The following is a 14,785-nucleotide window of genomic DNA, read 5'->3' as shown; positions in this document are numbered from 1 at the left end:
TCAGGAGCTGTTCCACACTCTCCTTAACTCTGATTATGAGATTGGAGTAGTGTGGATTCCGGGTCATGTTGGCATACCTGGTAATGAGGCAGCGGATGCTGCAGCAAGGGACGGTGCTGTGAATGGGTCTGAGATGTATTGGCGCGAGAGGTGGCAAGATATTCAAAATTACCTGAACTATACAATATGGTGGAAATGGGAAGGAGAATGGCCTGCACAAGAGGGAAACAAATTACGAAGAATAAAGAATACTGTCCGAGTTTGGGATTCGTCCACAAGAGCGTCACGACTCGAGGAGGTTTTACTCACCCGGTTGAGGATTGGCCTCTGTCATTTGACACATGGCCATCTCCTACGTTGCGAGCCTCAGCCGGAGTGTGATATGTGCCGTGTTCCACTTACGGTGGAACATTTTTTAATGCATTTGCAGAAAATATGACCGTGTGCGCCGGCATTATTGAATTCGGCCGACATTACGTGACGCTCTTCGAAATGATTTTAATTGTACAAATGCAGTTCTGAGATTTTTATCGAATACAGGACTGGATAAGCTGATTTAGTTTTGACCCGTTGTAAATATCCTCCGGATCCTTTACATCCGGAGGTTACATCTCTTGTTTTATATTTGATTTTACATTGTTGACATTTCGGACTTTATACATCCGAATATTTTATAAAATTTTATAGTTTTTGAAACGTGATACACAATTTATCTCTGGTAGCCTTAATTTTATTATTTTACTAGCCGTACCCGTGCGCTCCGCTGCACCCGTTAGAAATAAATATAAAGTAATTACATAATTAAAATAGAACATTTGATCCAGGGAACATTCGTGTTTGATAGAAGGATAAATCATTAATATGTTACTTAATTTAAATTGCATCCTAATAATTAAAATGCGATCATTTTGGTCCAGAGACACTCATTTGGTGCAATGACAATTCCTTAAACATGTTTCTTAATTTTTATTACATGCAACCATAGTTTAATGGAGATCGACATCATTTAGATTAAATGTGTATATTTTATTTTGCTTGTTATAGGTTTCCATTGAATTATGGTAATAACTTAATTTTAACCCTTGTTTTCTACGTATTCAGTAAATGGCGCTTGGCCCACTATGGTACTGAACCCTTCAAATAACTTAAATTATATTATATTATATTATATTATATTATATTATATTATATTATATTATATTATATTATATTATATTATATTATATTATATTATATTATATTATACTAGCCGTACCCGTGCGCTCCGCTGCACCCGTTAGAAATAAATATAAAGTAATTACATAATTAAAATAGAACATTTGATCCAGGGAATATTCGTGTTTGATAGAAGGATAAATCGTTTAATATGTTACTTAATTTAAATTATATTTAAATAATTAAAATGGAATCATTTTGGTCCACAGAGCACTCATTTGGTGCAGTGACAATTCCTTTAACATGTTTCTTAATTTTTATTACATGCATCCATAGTTCAATGAACATTGACATCATTTACATTTAATGTGTATAGTTTATTTTACTTGTTATATGTTTCCATTGAATTATGGTAATAACTTAATTTTAACTCGTGTTTTCTACGTATTCAATAAATGGCGCTTGGCCCACTGTGGTTCTGAACCCTTCAAATAACTTAAATAACTTAAATTATATTATATTATATTATATTATATCATATTATATTATATTATATTATATTATATTATATTATATTATATTATATTATATTATATTATATTATATTATATAAAAAGTGTGTTGATAAGTAAGTTTTCAATTTGTTATGGGGGCTCTTGAATCTCAGGAGGAACAAATTTTATTTTACAACAGGGCAACATAATCTGCTTGGCTCATTACCCAAATTTTTTGCATTGCATTTAATGCATATGTATTTTATGTATTTTAGCTCGATTCAATTGAGCATAGTTAAAATTTCGATTATAAAATAATGAAATGCTAAGCTAACGTATTATTACTGTATACTAAATCAATACACTCTCGTTGTTCGTTAATTCTCTGAGATAAACATTATTTTAAGAAATACAGGAAACGAATACACAGAATAGCCTATCAAGCTTTCTGTGCATAAGAAGCTATTTTAATCTTACCTGTCCTCAATTCATTCAGAAGTTACTGTAATAACATTATAGCATTATGTCCATCCAGAGAAACTACACTTTCCAATGGTGAAATAATAATTAATTATACAAATCGGTTAATTTAGCTTCCGATATTGCTTCATACGAACACAGAAACATTTTCTGTAGGTTATGATCCATAGCTTTCAATTGTTGTTGACCAAGGCCCCTTATAGACGAAGTCATTTGTTTATTTCATTACACGGCCTTAGATGGCAGTTATTTTAATTTTAAAATTCATTTATCTCATTAAATATCAGTCCTATCAAAATTTTTCAAATACTAAAACTTATCGGAAATGATTTTTAAAGAAATATTTGTTATGTAACATTTTTCATAAAAATCAATAATAAGCGAGATATTTCGATTTATTTAATTCAGGCCCCCTTATAACCCCCCTTTTAAATAATGTATTTTGAATGCCATATAGCCTAAAATCTAAGTTACAGCGAACTTAATTTATATTCCAATTTTCATCGAAATCCGTTCAGCCATTATCGCGTGAAAAGGTAACAAACATACAGACAGACAGACAGACAGACAGACAGACAGACATACAAACAAAAATTTCAAAAAAGCGATTTTCGGTTTCAGGGTGGTTAATTATATATGTTAGTAGCAGTTATTTTTGGAAAACCGAAAATTACCAAAAAAATTTCGGCTACAGATTTATTATTAGTATAGATTTGTTCGTTTTGAATACTACCTAGGGTCGTAGAACTGCTCACTTTTATGATTCTGTACAAATCACCTTGTGTATGCTGCATTTGTGTACCTCGTTTTACCGTGACAACGCTTTTTAGTTCTTTTTGCACTCTGATTATTATATTATTTATGTCTTTGTTTTATTAAGAATTTTAGATAAGGGCGCAAATAGCCATAGTAGCCGACGCGCCCTTTTTAAACCCTACTACCTCCTTTTTAATCATTTTATCCTGTCTGGCAGGCATTTAAAAAAATTGAACTGCTGTATTCGGCATTTCGCATTTCAACTAAAATTAGTATGAATATTGAATAATGTGCGATGTTATGCATAGAATATCTAAACAAATGGTGAAAAACTATAAAAGAATTTAGCTGCTTTCAATGGTTGAAGCTGGAGCACATAAAAAAGCATAAAATATGATGACCTATTGACATGCATTGAATTCTTACACTCTAAAAATGTCACTATTAATGACTCTAAGCTATTTTATCAATTTTATTCTGCAGTGTATAAAGATATGCCAATCAAGTGAATTTTGACAAAGATTTAAGTTTAGATAAATAATGGTGCAAATTCTCGATTCCAATAGTTCTGCGAGCACTGAAACTTTCTCAGAACTCTTAAAAATATGTCAATTCTATTTATTTATCCCAAGTCACAATGGAAGTGCTGAGAGAGTATTTTCCCTAATATCTGCTCAATGGACAAAAGAACGAAATCGCATGCTAACGGAGACAGTCAGAGGTATCATCATGGTGGAGTATAATTTCAAGGACATGTCCTGTGAACAGTTCCATAGTTACTTGTTACAAGATATAAGTTTGTCTCTTCAGGCTCTTGTGCATAAAGTGGGCTCCACTGATAAGTAGGGTACAGATGTAATACTGATCCAGCAGCTAGTGAGAGAACTAAGATCAGTTATTGTCTTTATCTTTAATTTTGTTCATATTAATTTTTAAAAAGTTCTCCTTTTTTCAGCAATGTCCTCTTATTTTAGATTCCATGTCCTCCTATAGAATTTCTTCTCATGGTAACCCGAGGAATCATCCAAATATCTTACAGCAAACAGTACTTATTGCAGTGAAGTTAGCGGACGGGTGAGGATACGGAGGGCAGGGTATGGCTTGAGTTCAACCGCGTATGAGGATATGACCGCGTATCCTATTATTACGACCCTTCTTTCTGGGTGCTGGAGACCCTGTCAGAGACTACAATAAGAATTTTCAAGTACCCTTACAGCCTCCTTAAATGTACTTCATTGGGAATTTTAAAATAATAGAATAAACGAAATAATAAATAATTTTAAATGATGTAATATAAAAAATAAAATGAATAAAAAACAAAATTACATAAAAATTAATAAAATATGGTATAATAAATACAAGAATTAACAGGACTTTCAGATGACAGGACAGCCGAAAATGTCTGAAGTTGTATTTGATCATTTAGAAGAATTTAACTGTAGCAAGAAATTAATTGCGCAAACATACGACGGAACATCGGTAAATATCGGGCAGTACAATGGCTTAGGAGCCATCTTCGCAACTAAAAAGGGAAGAAGAATCGAACTTCACCACTAATAAATTGCCAGTTCCAGAATGGTGAGTCAAAGACTAACATAGCCATACTAGTATTGAATTTGCATGCTCTATTATTATTATTATTATTATTATTATTATTATTATTATTATTATTATTATTATTATTATTATTATTGGTTTCTGTCTTGGTTATCAGTCGTCAATTTTATATCTTACATACAAAAAAATATCACGAGTTGTCAGTGAATAGGCCCTAATGATTTCAGTTCTATTACGTACCGGTATATTAATAAAATAGTCCTAGTCTATGTTTAAAACCTTTCGAAGTACGTATTTGATATTAATTGTGCTTTAATTAGGTACCTATAATTATTGTTAAGAGTTTCTTCATCAACGAATTCGTAGGGTCAATGTCTATGACATGGTTCATTAAGTAAAAGGTCCTGGGATCGAATTTCGGTGTAGACTCGAAAGTAAGTCATGTATTCCAATTTAATATAAATTACGTATTTAATAGAATAAAGTAGGTAGAGAGAGAAAAAGAGAAACAGAGAAAAATATATGAGAAAGGGAGTACAGTAGGATGGGAGAGTCCGCCTGGGTGGCGCAGTTGGTATTGTAGGGCCGCGGTAAGTAGCGAGCTGAGCTCCCTAGTCTGAGAATGACCCCTGATCACATATGTATGACATAATCGCGATAACAGAGCCGCCTTGACAGCGTTCTACAATAGCACTACCGTACAAAAAACATTCGCTCTACAGATGAAGTGAATTTCCGCAAATGATAACAAGACAACTCTCTATGGCTATAGTGGCAAACTTTTATTTATGCTCATAAGCTCATTACTGAAACTAGTGTGTACTGCACAAATTCCTTATGACGTTATTAAACATTAAGCAATATTTACTTACTTACTGGCTTTTAAGGAACCTGGAGGTTCATTGTCGCCCTCACATAAGCCCGCCATTGATCCCTATCCTGAGCAAGATTAATCCAGTCTCTACCATCATATCCCACCTCCCTCAAATCCATTTTAATATTATCTTCCCATCTACGTCTCGACCTCCCCAAAGGTCTTTTTTCCGCCGGCATCCTAACTAACACTCTATATGCATTTATGGATTCGCCCATACATACGTGCTACATGCCCTGCCCATCTCAAACGTTTGGATTTAATGTTCCTAATTATGTCAGGTGAAGAATACAATGCGTGCAGTTCTGCGTTGTGTAACTTTCTCCATTCTCCTGTAACTTCATCCCTCTTAGCCCCAAATATTTTCCTAAGAACCTTATTCTCAAACACCCTTAATCTCTGTTCCTCTCTCAAAGTGAGAGTCCAAGTTTCACAACCACATAGAACAACCGGTAATATAACGTTTTATAAATTCTAACTTTCAGACTTTTTGATAGCAGACTAGATGACAAAAGCTTCTCAACCGAATAATAACAGGCATTTCCCATATTTATTCTGCGTTTAATTTCCTCCCGAGTATCATTTATATTTGTTACTGTTGCTCCAAGATATTTCAATTTTTCCAACTCTTCGAAGGATAATAAGTAAGTAAAATACAAATATATACATAGACTGGCCACCTTGAATATTTTAAAATGGCACTTTCTTACTGAAAGTACATGGCTGGAAAAGGAATGCGAAAGATAGAAACAAATGTTGGAGCACTGTAGGGGCGGTCAAGGTCTGGAATAGGCTGTGGTACCAATGTTGTTGATATAATTACGGTTTATTTAACGACGCTCTCAACTGTAGAGGTTATATCAGTGTCGCCGGAGTGCCGGAATTTTGTCCCGCAGGAGTTCTTTTACATGCCAGTAAATCTACTGACATGAGCCTGTCGCATTTAAACACACTTAAATGCCATCGACTCGGCCGGAATCGAACCCGCAACCTCGAGCATAGAAGGCCAGCGCTATATGTTGTTGTTGATTTAATTTATAGTTTATTTAACGACGCTCGCAACTGCACAGGCTATATCAGCGTCGCCGGTGTGCCGGACTTTTGTCCAGCAGGAGTTCTTTTACATGCCAGTAAATCTACTGACATGAGCCTGTCGCATTTAAACACACTTAAATGCCATCGACCTCGGCCGGGATCGAACTCGCAATCTCGAGCATAGAAGGCCAGCGCTATATGTTGTTGTTGATTTAATTTGTTTTATTTAACGACGCTCGCAACTGCAGAGGCTATATCAGCGTCGCCGGTGTGCCGGAATTTTTGTCCCGCAGGAGTTCTTTTACATGCCAGTAAATCTACTGACATGAGCCTGTCACATTTAAACACACTTAAATGCCATCCACCTCGGCCGCGATCTAACCCGCAACCTCGAGCATAGAAGGCCAGCGCTATACCAACTGCGCTAACGAGGGCGACGTTGTTGTTGATGATGATGATGATGATGATGATGATGATGATGATGATGATGATGATGATGATGATGATGATAACTTAGTTCATTATTTATTCGAAGTCTTCAAATATAAATCTACAGTTGGATGGTTCACTTTTGCAGATAATTTGACAGGTGTTATTTGTTTTTAAAACCATCTACAGTGTTCAGTATATAGCTAATTTACCAAATTATTTCAATGAAAAATAGCTTGTAAATCAACTTTGAAATTTCTGAATTACAAGTAATTAGGCGTACTATCAGTGTGAAATTTCCTTAGAGGAAAAAATAAATAATTGACTTAAAATTTATTTTTAAATAATGCGAATTATTGATGAAACAGCAATCACCTGTAATGACAGTAGAAATAAAGTCTTAGCTCTTTTTACCAGGAGTTGTTTCAATGTCATCTGGACGCTCGCTAGCCATTTTCCGGATTCTCATGATATTTGCATTACTAACGCCGGCGTATTTAGCAGCTCTGGACGTGGCCTGCCTTAGGGGAGCGATTAGCCTCTTGTTTCGAGCCTCTTCGTCGCAACATTCTATTATATTCTTTATAATCTTCCTCTCTCTTCTATGTATTACTTGGCCACGCCGTCGAGTTGATCTTAGTTGCTCCATTGCTAAATACAAACTGTGAGGAGGTAATGTTTTCGTACTGGTGATAGTCAGTGTTATCTGAGGTCCGCAGAATGCACACAGAGGTGACGAGGTTGTCATCTCTTTTCCCCACTTCCCCGCTCTCAGAAGTCTCTACTTACCGCGGCCCTACAATATAGCGCTGGCTTAAATGCGACAGACTCATGTCGGTGATTTACTGGCCTGTAAAAGATCTCCTGCGGGACAAAATTCCGGTACACCGGCGACGCTGATATAACCTCGGCAGTTGCGAGCGTCGTTAAATAAAACATTGCATTTAAAAAAGGGTGGGAGAAAGAAAAGAGAGTGTCCTGATGGCGGGGGGGCAGCCCTCGATTAAATTCATATTTTCAAGTAATTGCCATCGTGCGTGACGTCATAATATATCGCGTCATCGACCTCCTATTAGTCTGGAAAAACAGGGAATGATTCTTGGATTTTACCGGAAGGTTAATTAAATTTGCTACAGTATACTGTATTTAATACATGAGGCAAATTAGTTTGGCAGCTCTTGTCACGATCTAGGACTGTATAATATTGGAATGTCACGGCAGCCTTGATTCTCTGTATGCAATCTATTTTGTAAAGTTATCTTCGTAGACCGGTACTGTTTAAAATTGGAATCGGTCTGTTGTGTATTAACTCTATCTTAGATATTACAATTATCAATTTTTATTGCATTGGTTATGTGGATATTCTACTATTGTTACTACTACATTGTGTCACGTTTCAATATTTGTAGTTATAACCAGTGGTTTTCTTAGGAAAAGGTGATGGAACTCTTGAGTAGAATTATATTATAGCGGACGAGGAGATGATTAGTGTTCAGTACACGGGGATTTTGTCGTTTATAACTTCCTTTTCGTCCAACTTTGAGACTTTTAAGGCCCAAGTAGAGTTGAAAGAGAAAATATGTTGAGGCGTTCCACCAGAAAAAAAAAACACTAACATTACAGAACGTTTTGTAAAACTATTAGCTCTGGATTTTTTCTACTCGGTTGTTTCTATTTTGTATTTGTTGTTTTAGTATACAGCAGGCCTATTACAGTTTTCGCATCTCAATGTTTTCTGTTGTTTACCAGACATGATAGGATTCGCAGTGGTCACTACCAAATTCGTACATAATCTTCTGAAGAATGAGTGGGAAGTTATAATACTGGAAGATCCGAAACTACACCAGTGAACGTTGAAACACAGGTATGATCTGTTCTTACACAAAGGCAAAATGCCGCATGTCGGGACTTGAATTCAAACTCACATATAGGCCTAGGTCTAGATCATATAAAAATCCATTCATTAAGGGATCCGAAGTACCGGTATGGGTAAAGTATCACCTAGTACTAGGCCTATTATAGTCGCAGTAGTAGTTTATTCACCAAAACATTTTTACAAATCAAGTTCATTTCTAGATCTTAATCAATTTCTAATTACACTATACAATATTTACATAAGATTTGATACAAGGCAATTATAATAAGAAATGAATGTGTTGTGGAGCTGGTGCACATTATAAGCTAAAATCCAGGCTTTCCAGATCTGTGGCATCTGAACCAAGTCATGGATGGAAAAGTGAACAAGAATGTCATAAAAATATGTGAACAGTGTATTGTGAGTTGAATGGGGGACATTTTGAGCAATGAATTTGAGCTACGTAAGTACAAATTCTGCAACTTTTATTGTAAGGGTGGTATCAGTGCTGTGGATACAGACGCACACAGTATTGCTCCTGACCAAAAATAAAATATACCAAATCTCGCAGAAAATTGTACCAAATTGTACTGGTCTGTTTTCTTAATATACCAAACCCACCAATCTCTTGCACTCGCTTAACAAATTAGAAGTTCTGGAAAAAGGCATTCATACATGAGGGCCATTCCGTGTTACGAGTGTGGCATTTGTACTCAATTTTGTGTTTTAAAATGAAGTTTAATCTCATATACAATGTTTATTTTATTTTATTGGGTTATTTTACGACGCTGTATGAACATCTAGGTTATTTAGCATCTGAATGATATGAAGGTGATAATGCCGGTGAAATGAGTCTGGGGTCCAACACCGAAAGTTACCCAGCATTTGCTCGTATTGGGTTGAGGAAAAACCCCGGGAAAAACCTCAACCAGGTAACTTGCCCCGACCGGGATTCGAACCCGGGCCACCTGGTTTCGCAGCCAGACGCGCTGACCGTTACTCCACAGGTGTGGACTACAATGTTTATTTTAGCACACCAATTATTGGAGTGTCTTCTCTAAGAAGAGCAAATATCTCCAACAAATAGGTACCGCTAGCCAATTTAATAATATCGATTCATATTCTTATCTCGAAATAATGTAATATATGATCGATTGTTATTCTAATATAGCTTAGCCAACTTATTAAAATTATTTTTTTTTATTTCAATAATACATATACCACTGGCTTTCCAAAACTTATTTGTTATTCATTACAGTTTTTTACACAAATACTTTCCCTTGGACGTTCGAAATTCAATTTAATTATTTTATATATATATATTTATTTATTTATTTCAATGATAAGTATTGCCTTAGTCTACTCTGACTTTATCATATTGTAACTTGCTTATAGGAAAACTCGCAACAAGATGAAATTGTTAAACTACTCTAACTTGTTTAGTTACCTTTCATTATTTAAATTAAGAAACTTTGCATTATAAATAATACCTTATTACTAAATCTATACTAATGATAAATAGGCTATGTAGCCGAAATTTTTCTGGTAATTTTCCAAAAATAATTGGTCCTAACATGTATAATTAATCATCCTGAAACCGAAAATCACTTTTTTTAAATCTTTGTTTGTATGTCTGTCTGTCTGTCTGTCTGGATGTTTGTTACCTTTTCACACGATAATGGCTGAACCGATTTGTATGAAAATTGGAATATAAATTAAGTTCGTTGTACCTTAGATTTTAGGCTATATGACATTCAAATTCTGGATCCTAATGGTCAGCCGTAGATTTCTGCCATGGAATTTGTTGTTGTAAAAAGTGGGTTATAAGGGGGCTTGAATTAAATAAATCGAAATATCTCTCTTATTATGGATTTTCGTTAAAAATCTTACATAACAAAAGTTTCTTTAAAAATTATTTCCGATAAGTTTTATCATAAGCAAAATTTTGATAGGACTGATATTTAATGAGATAAATGAATTTTAAAATTAAAATAACGATGCCACCTATTGGCCTGTAATGAAATGGAAACAAATGACTTCATCTATAAGGGGCCTTGGACAACAACAATCGAAAGCTATTAAACATAGCCTACAGAGAATGTTTCTGTGTTTGTATGAAGTAATATCGAAAGCTAAATTAACCGATTTGTATAATTAATTATTATTACACCATTGGAAAGTGTAGTTTCTCTAGATGGACATAATGCTATAATGTTATTACAGTAACTTCTGAGTGAATTGAGGACAGGTAAGATTAAAATAGCTACTTATGCACAAAAAACTTAAGCTATTCTGTATGTTCGTTTCCTGTATTTCTCAAAATAATGTTTATGTATACATTCATTTTCATCTCAGAGAATTAACGAACAACGAGAGTGTATTGATTGAGTATGCTTAGCATTCCATTATTTTATAATCCAAATTTTAACTACGCTCAATTGAATCGTATTAAAATACATAAAATACATATGCAATAAATGCAATGCAAAAAAATTGGATAATGAGCCAAACAGATTATGTTGCACTGTTGTAAAAGTTGTTCCTTCTGAGATTCAAGTCCTCCACAACAAATTAAAAACTTACTTGTCGGAGTACATCCGTCATCAACACACTTTTTATATAATATAATATAGGCCTAATATAATATAATCTATACTAATAATAAATCTGTAACCGAAATTTTTGTGGTTATTTTCGCTTTTGCAAAAATAATTGGTGTTAACATGTAGAATTATTCATCCTGAAACCGATAATCACTTTTTGGAAATTTTTGTTTGTATATCTGTCTGTCTGTCTGTCTGGATGTTTATTACTTTTTCACATGATAATGGCTGAACGGATTTCGATGAAAATTGAAATATAAATTAAGTTCGTTGTAACTTAGATTTTAGGCTATGTGGCATTCAAATACTTTATTTAAAGGGGCCTGAATTAAATAAATCTAATTATCTCGCTTATTATTGCTTTTTGTGAAAAATGTTACATAACAAAAGTTTCTTAAAAATGATTTCCGATAAGTTTTATTCTAGGCAAAATTTTGATAGGACTGATATTTAAGGATAGGCTACTCAAGACTTTTAAAATAACAATACAATACATTTCCACCACCATCTCAGATTATAGTGTTGTTGTTTCTGCAATAACTCCTATGTGCAAAATATAAAATTTTTGAGTAGGAAGAGAAAACACATTTATTCATTCCATGGCAATGGTACATAGGAGATCGTGAATTCTTACATTTTCTAAAGAAAGAAATATAATTACATATCACTATTATGCTGTATCACTATTTAAGTTATTTGAAGGGTTCAGAATCATAGTGGACCAAGCGCCATTTACTGAAGACGTAAAAAACAAGGGTTAAAATTAAGTTATTACCATAATTGAATGGAAATATATAGCAAGTAATATAAAGTATAGGCTACACAATAAATCTAAATGATGTCAATCTTTATTAAACTATGGTTGCGTGTAATAACAATTAAGAAACATGTTAAAGGAATTGTCATTGCACCAAATGAGTGCTCTCTGGATCAAAATGATCGCATTTTAATTTTTTTAAATACAATTTAAATTAAGTAAAATACTAAACATTTGCATAGGAAACATTAAAACTGGTCCTCCCAACACTTCTTCGGATATGTAACATCTCGTAATAATAATAATAATAATAATAATAATGTACATGTGTGAAACTGAGTGAAGGGGACATATAGTAACCGAATTCGTTGTATGAGTTTGAAGTTGTCTTTACAGGCTATCGATACACGAAAATATTCAGAAATCAGGATACTATGGTCCTACTGCAGTTTTGATTTAAAAGGAAAATACTGAAACATAAAATGATTTCGTTCCACTAAAAATAAAATTTTGAAAGGTTTAGATATGACACATGAACTTCAGATTCAACTTGTTTCTACTCTATGTGTATACTCAGCATCCCATATTCTCTCTTCTCATGCTCTGTATCCTACAAGAAAACAGAAGTTTCATTTTATCGTTATTTGTACTCAAAAATGCTGTAGCCTGAATATTTTTGATAATCTTAATAATAAAAGATACCTAATGGTGACAAATATATACATAGATGCCATTATGAAACGTACTTGCTTACACATGATCCTCGTCGTGGGAGGTTCTTATTTTCAACTTTCCAAGGGTGAGATCATATGATATGAATTTTGAAGAACTTTCTAGCGAAGCATAGATGTCAGATTTGTGTGTTGCAGGGTGATGTAGCCGAAATAATTAAGTTAGTAGAAATGACACCCACCTGCTTGCACTTCTTAGTGAGCACTCATATACACCTGCTATTAGTCACTCACAAAGTTAGAGTAGGCAGTGTACTCCTGCTAGGTGGAATATCGGGGAATTAGCTTATGCCTCACTTGGTGAAGTAGTCCTCAGGAATCACTTTTTGGTAATAATAATTATTGCGAATACCACATTACGCTTATCAAATATTAAGTGAAAGAACTTTCCACAAATTTTACATATGCTACATATTACTCATTTTCACTTCCTCACAATACACGAACTACAAAAGAAAGTCGTTTTCAAGGTTATGACGTCATATTTCCTGACAACACAGGGGATTGGGCATGGTGGAAATTACCAGGGTCAGAATTTCAGCTCTCACCGATGGATGAAAAATATATTTTCTTCTGAAATTTCAAACTCAAAACAAACAAGGAACATAAAGAAGGGGGAGTGAGTCTTAAAGCATTGTTGTACAGTCGGATCACACACTGTTATTTCGACCATGGTGCGACTTATGGGTTGAACAATGAGTAATTGAATTTTTGTTTATACCAGTTAATGGAAAATATCATTTTTGTATAGCAGTATTCATTATAGACTAAAACTGATAAAATGTGCTTCACTTTCAGAACCCAGACCACGCTATGGACGATAACACTCATGTGTCGTGTGACATGACACCAAGGAGTGCCCTGTGTCGCTCACCTTTGATGCCGGTCAGTACGCAAACAAGTAAATAATTAATTACATAAATATGTGCAAGGTCTAATTGTACAATGATATAAATCATTTTCTTCTCTTAGGATGTATACTTTAATTGAAGCATCAGCTGGAACAACGTTATAAGTTACATTTGGTAAAATTTACAGGAGCTGCAAAACTGTGTACACGTACAACGTTGTTCTTATAGGATAACAAACTTTTGAGTGGACAAATTTCACGTACTGCATTGATGGACAGTTGCAAGCGAAAGAGTATAGCAAGGTAACATGACATACAACATTATTACACGGAAACACACCGAATGAAAATTTAGTAACTTACAACGTTGTTCCAGCCGACGCTTCAATTATTGTCTCTTTTAATGTAGTAGCTTGGTCTCTTCACAGACTTTCAAGAGATGCACTCCTCTGTTAGCTCTGCAGTGTGTGGTGGGGTCCAGTTGGACTCAACCGATAACACTGTTACTGACGACGAAAATTGATCTTATAAACAATTTCAGTTCAGATGGTTCCCTTGATTTGTGCAAAATTTAGGGTTGTCTGATTTGAAAAAAATCTTGAAGACCATTTCTTCTCCTTTCGCTTAAGCATCTTACACCAACATGCAGTTCGCCTTCTGTCTGTGCATCAACCAGAAATTATTTGCAAGTTATATTTTCATGGTTGGACAAATCAGAGTTCATAGTTCTCCTGCATCCTATGCTGTTGGCTCTACAAAGCAAGCAAATTAATTCGATTTACAAGCAGTTTAATTCAATTTATAATTCTAAACAATTGATCAGTTGAGCTGTGCAAAAATAGACAATGCATGTGCAGATCAGGTGTGCATCTCATTGTCAGGAAAACTAATTGTTTGTATGCATCTGAAGTCTGATTAGTGTAATATGTAGCTAGTCGGCGATGTATGCAATGGAAGGGGAAAGGAACTGGCCACTCTACCCAATTGTCTCCTTGCCTAGTTGCCTCATAAGTGATGTCATGTTGGTATCACTTGTGAGGTTTCAGACCCGATCTTCGGACAGTTGACTAAACAACAACAATAGCAACAACATAGCAAGCAGAGTAATTCCATTTACAAGCATAAATAATTCATCAGTTCAGCTATCCAAAAATATGCAATACATAAGCAAATTAATTCCATTTACAAGCATAAATAATTCATCAGTTC

General features: G+C 34.5%; 1 protein-coding gene across 6 annotated transcripts in view; it reads left to right on the top strand.

Moving 5' to 3' along the window:
- The window catches only part of LOC138700391 (uncharacterized), a 91,870-nt gene that overhangs the window by 58,313 nt on the left and 18,772 nt on the right, over positions 1 to 14,785 (top strand). For 3 of the 6 annotated variants that reach the window (XM_069827000.1, XM_069826999.1, XM_069826995.1), the window contains exon 2: positions 13,525 to 13,611. In XM_069827000.1, coding sequence (XP_069683101.1) covers positions 13,540 to 13,611 — 72 coding nt within the window. In that variant the 5' untranslated portion in view covers positions 13,525 to 13,539. Of the gene's footprint in view, positions 1 to 8,035; positions 8,645 to 13,524; positions 13,612 to 14,785 lie in introns of those variants that run through there. The other 3 variants (XM_069826997.1, XM_069826998.1, XM_069826996.1) reach the window with 3 other exon arrangements.

The sequence above is a fragment of the Periplaneta americana genome, chromosome 5, assembly GCF_040183065.1.
Source record: "Periplaneta americana isolate PAMFEO1 chromosome 5, P.americana_PAMFEO1_priV1, whole genome shotgun sequence".
In the NCBI taxonomy this organism is placed as follows: Eukaryota; Metazoa; Arthropoda; class Insecta; order Blattodea; family Blattidae; genus Periplaneta; species Periplaneta americana.
This window is presented reverse-complemented; position numbering and strand designations above follow the sequence as displayed.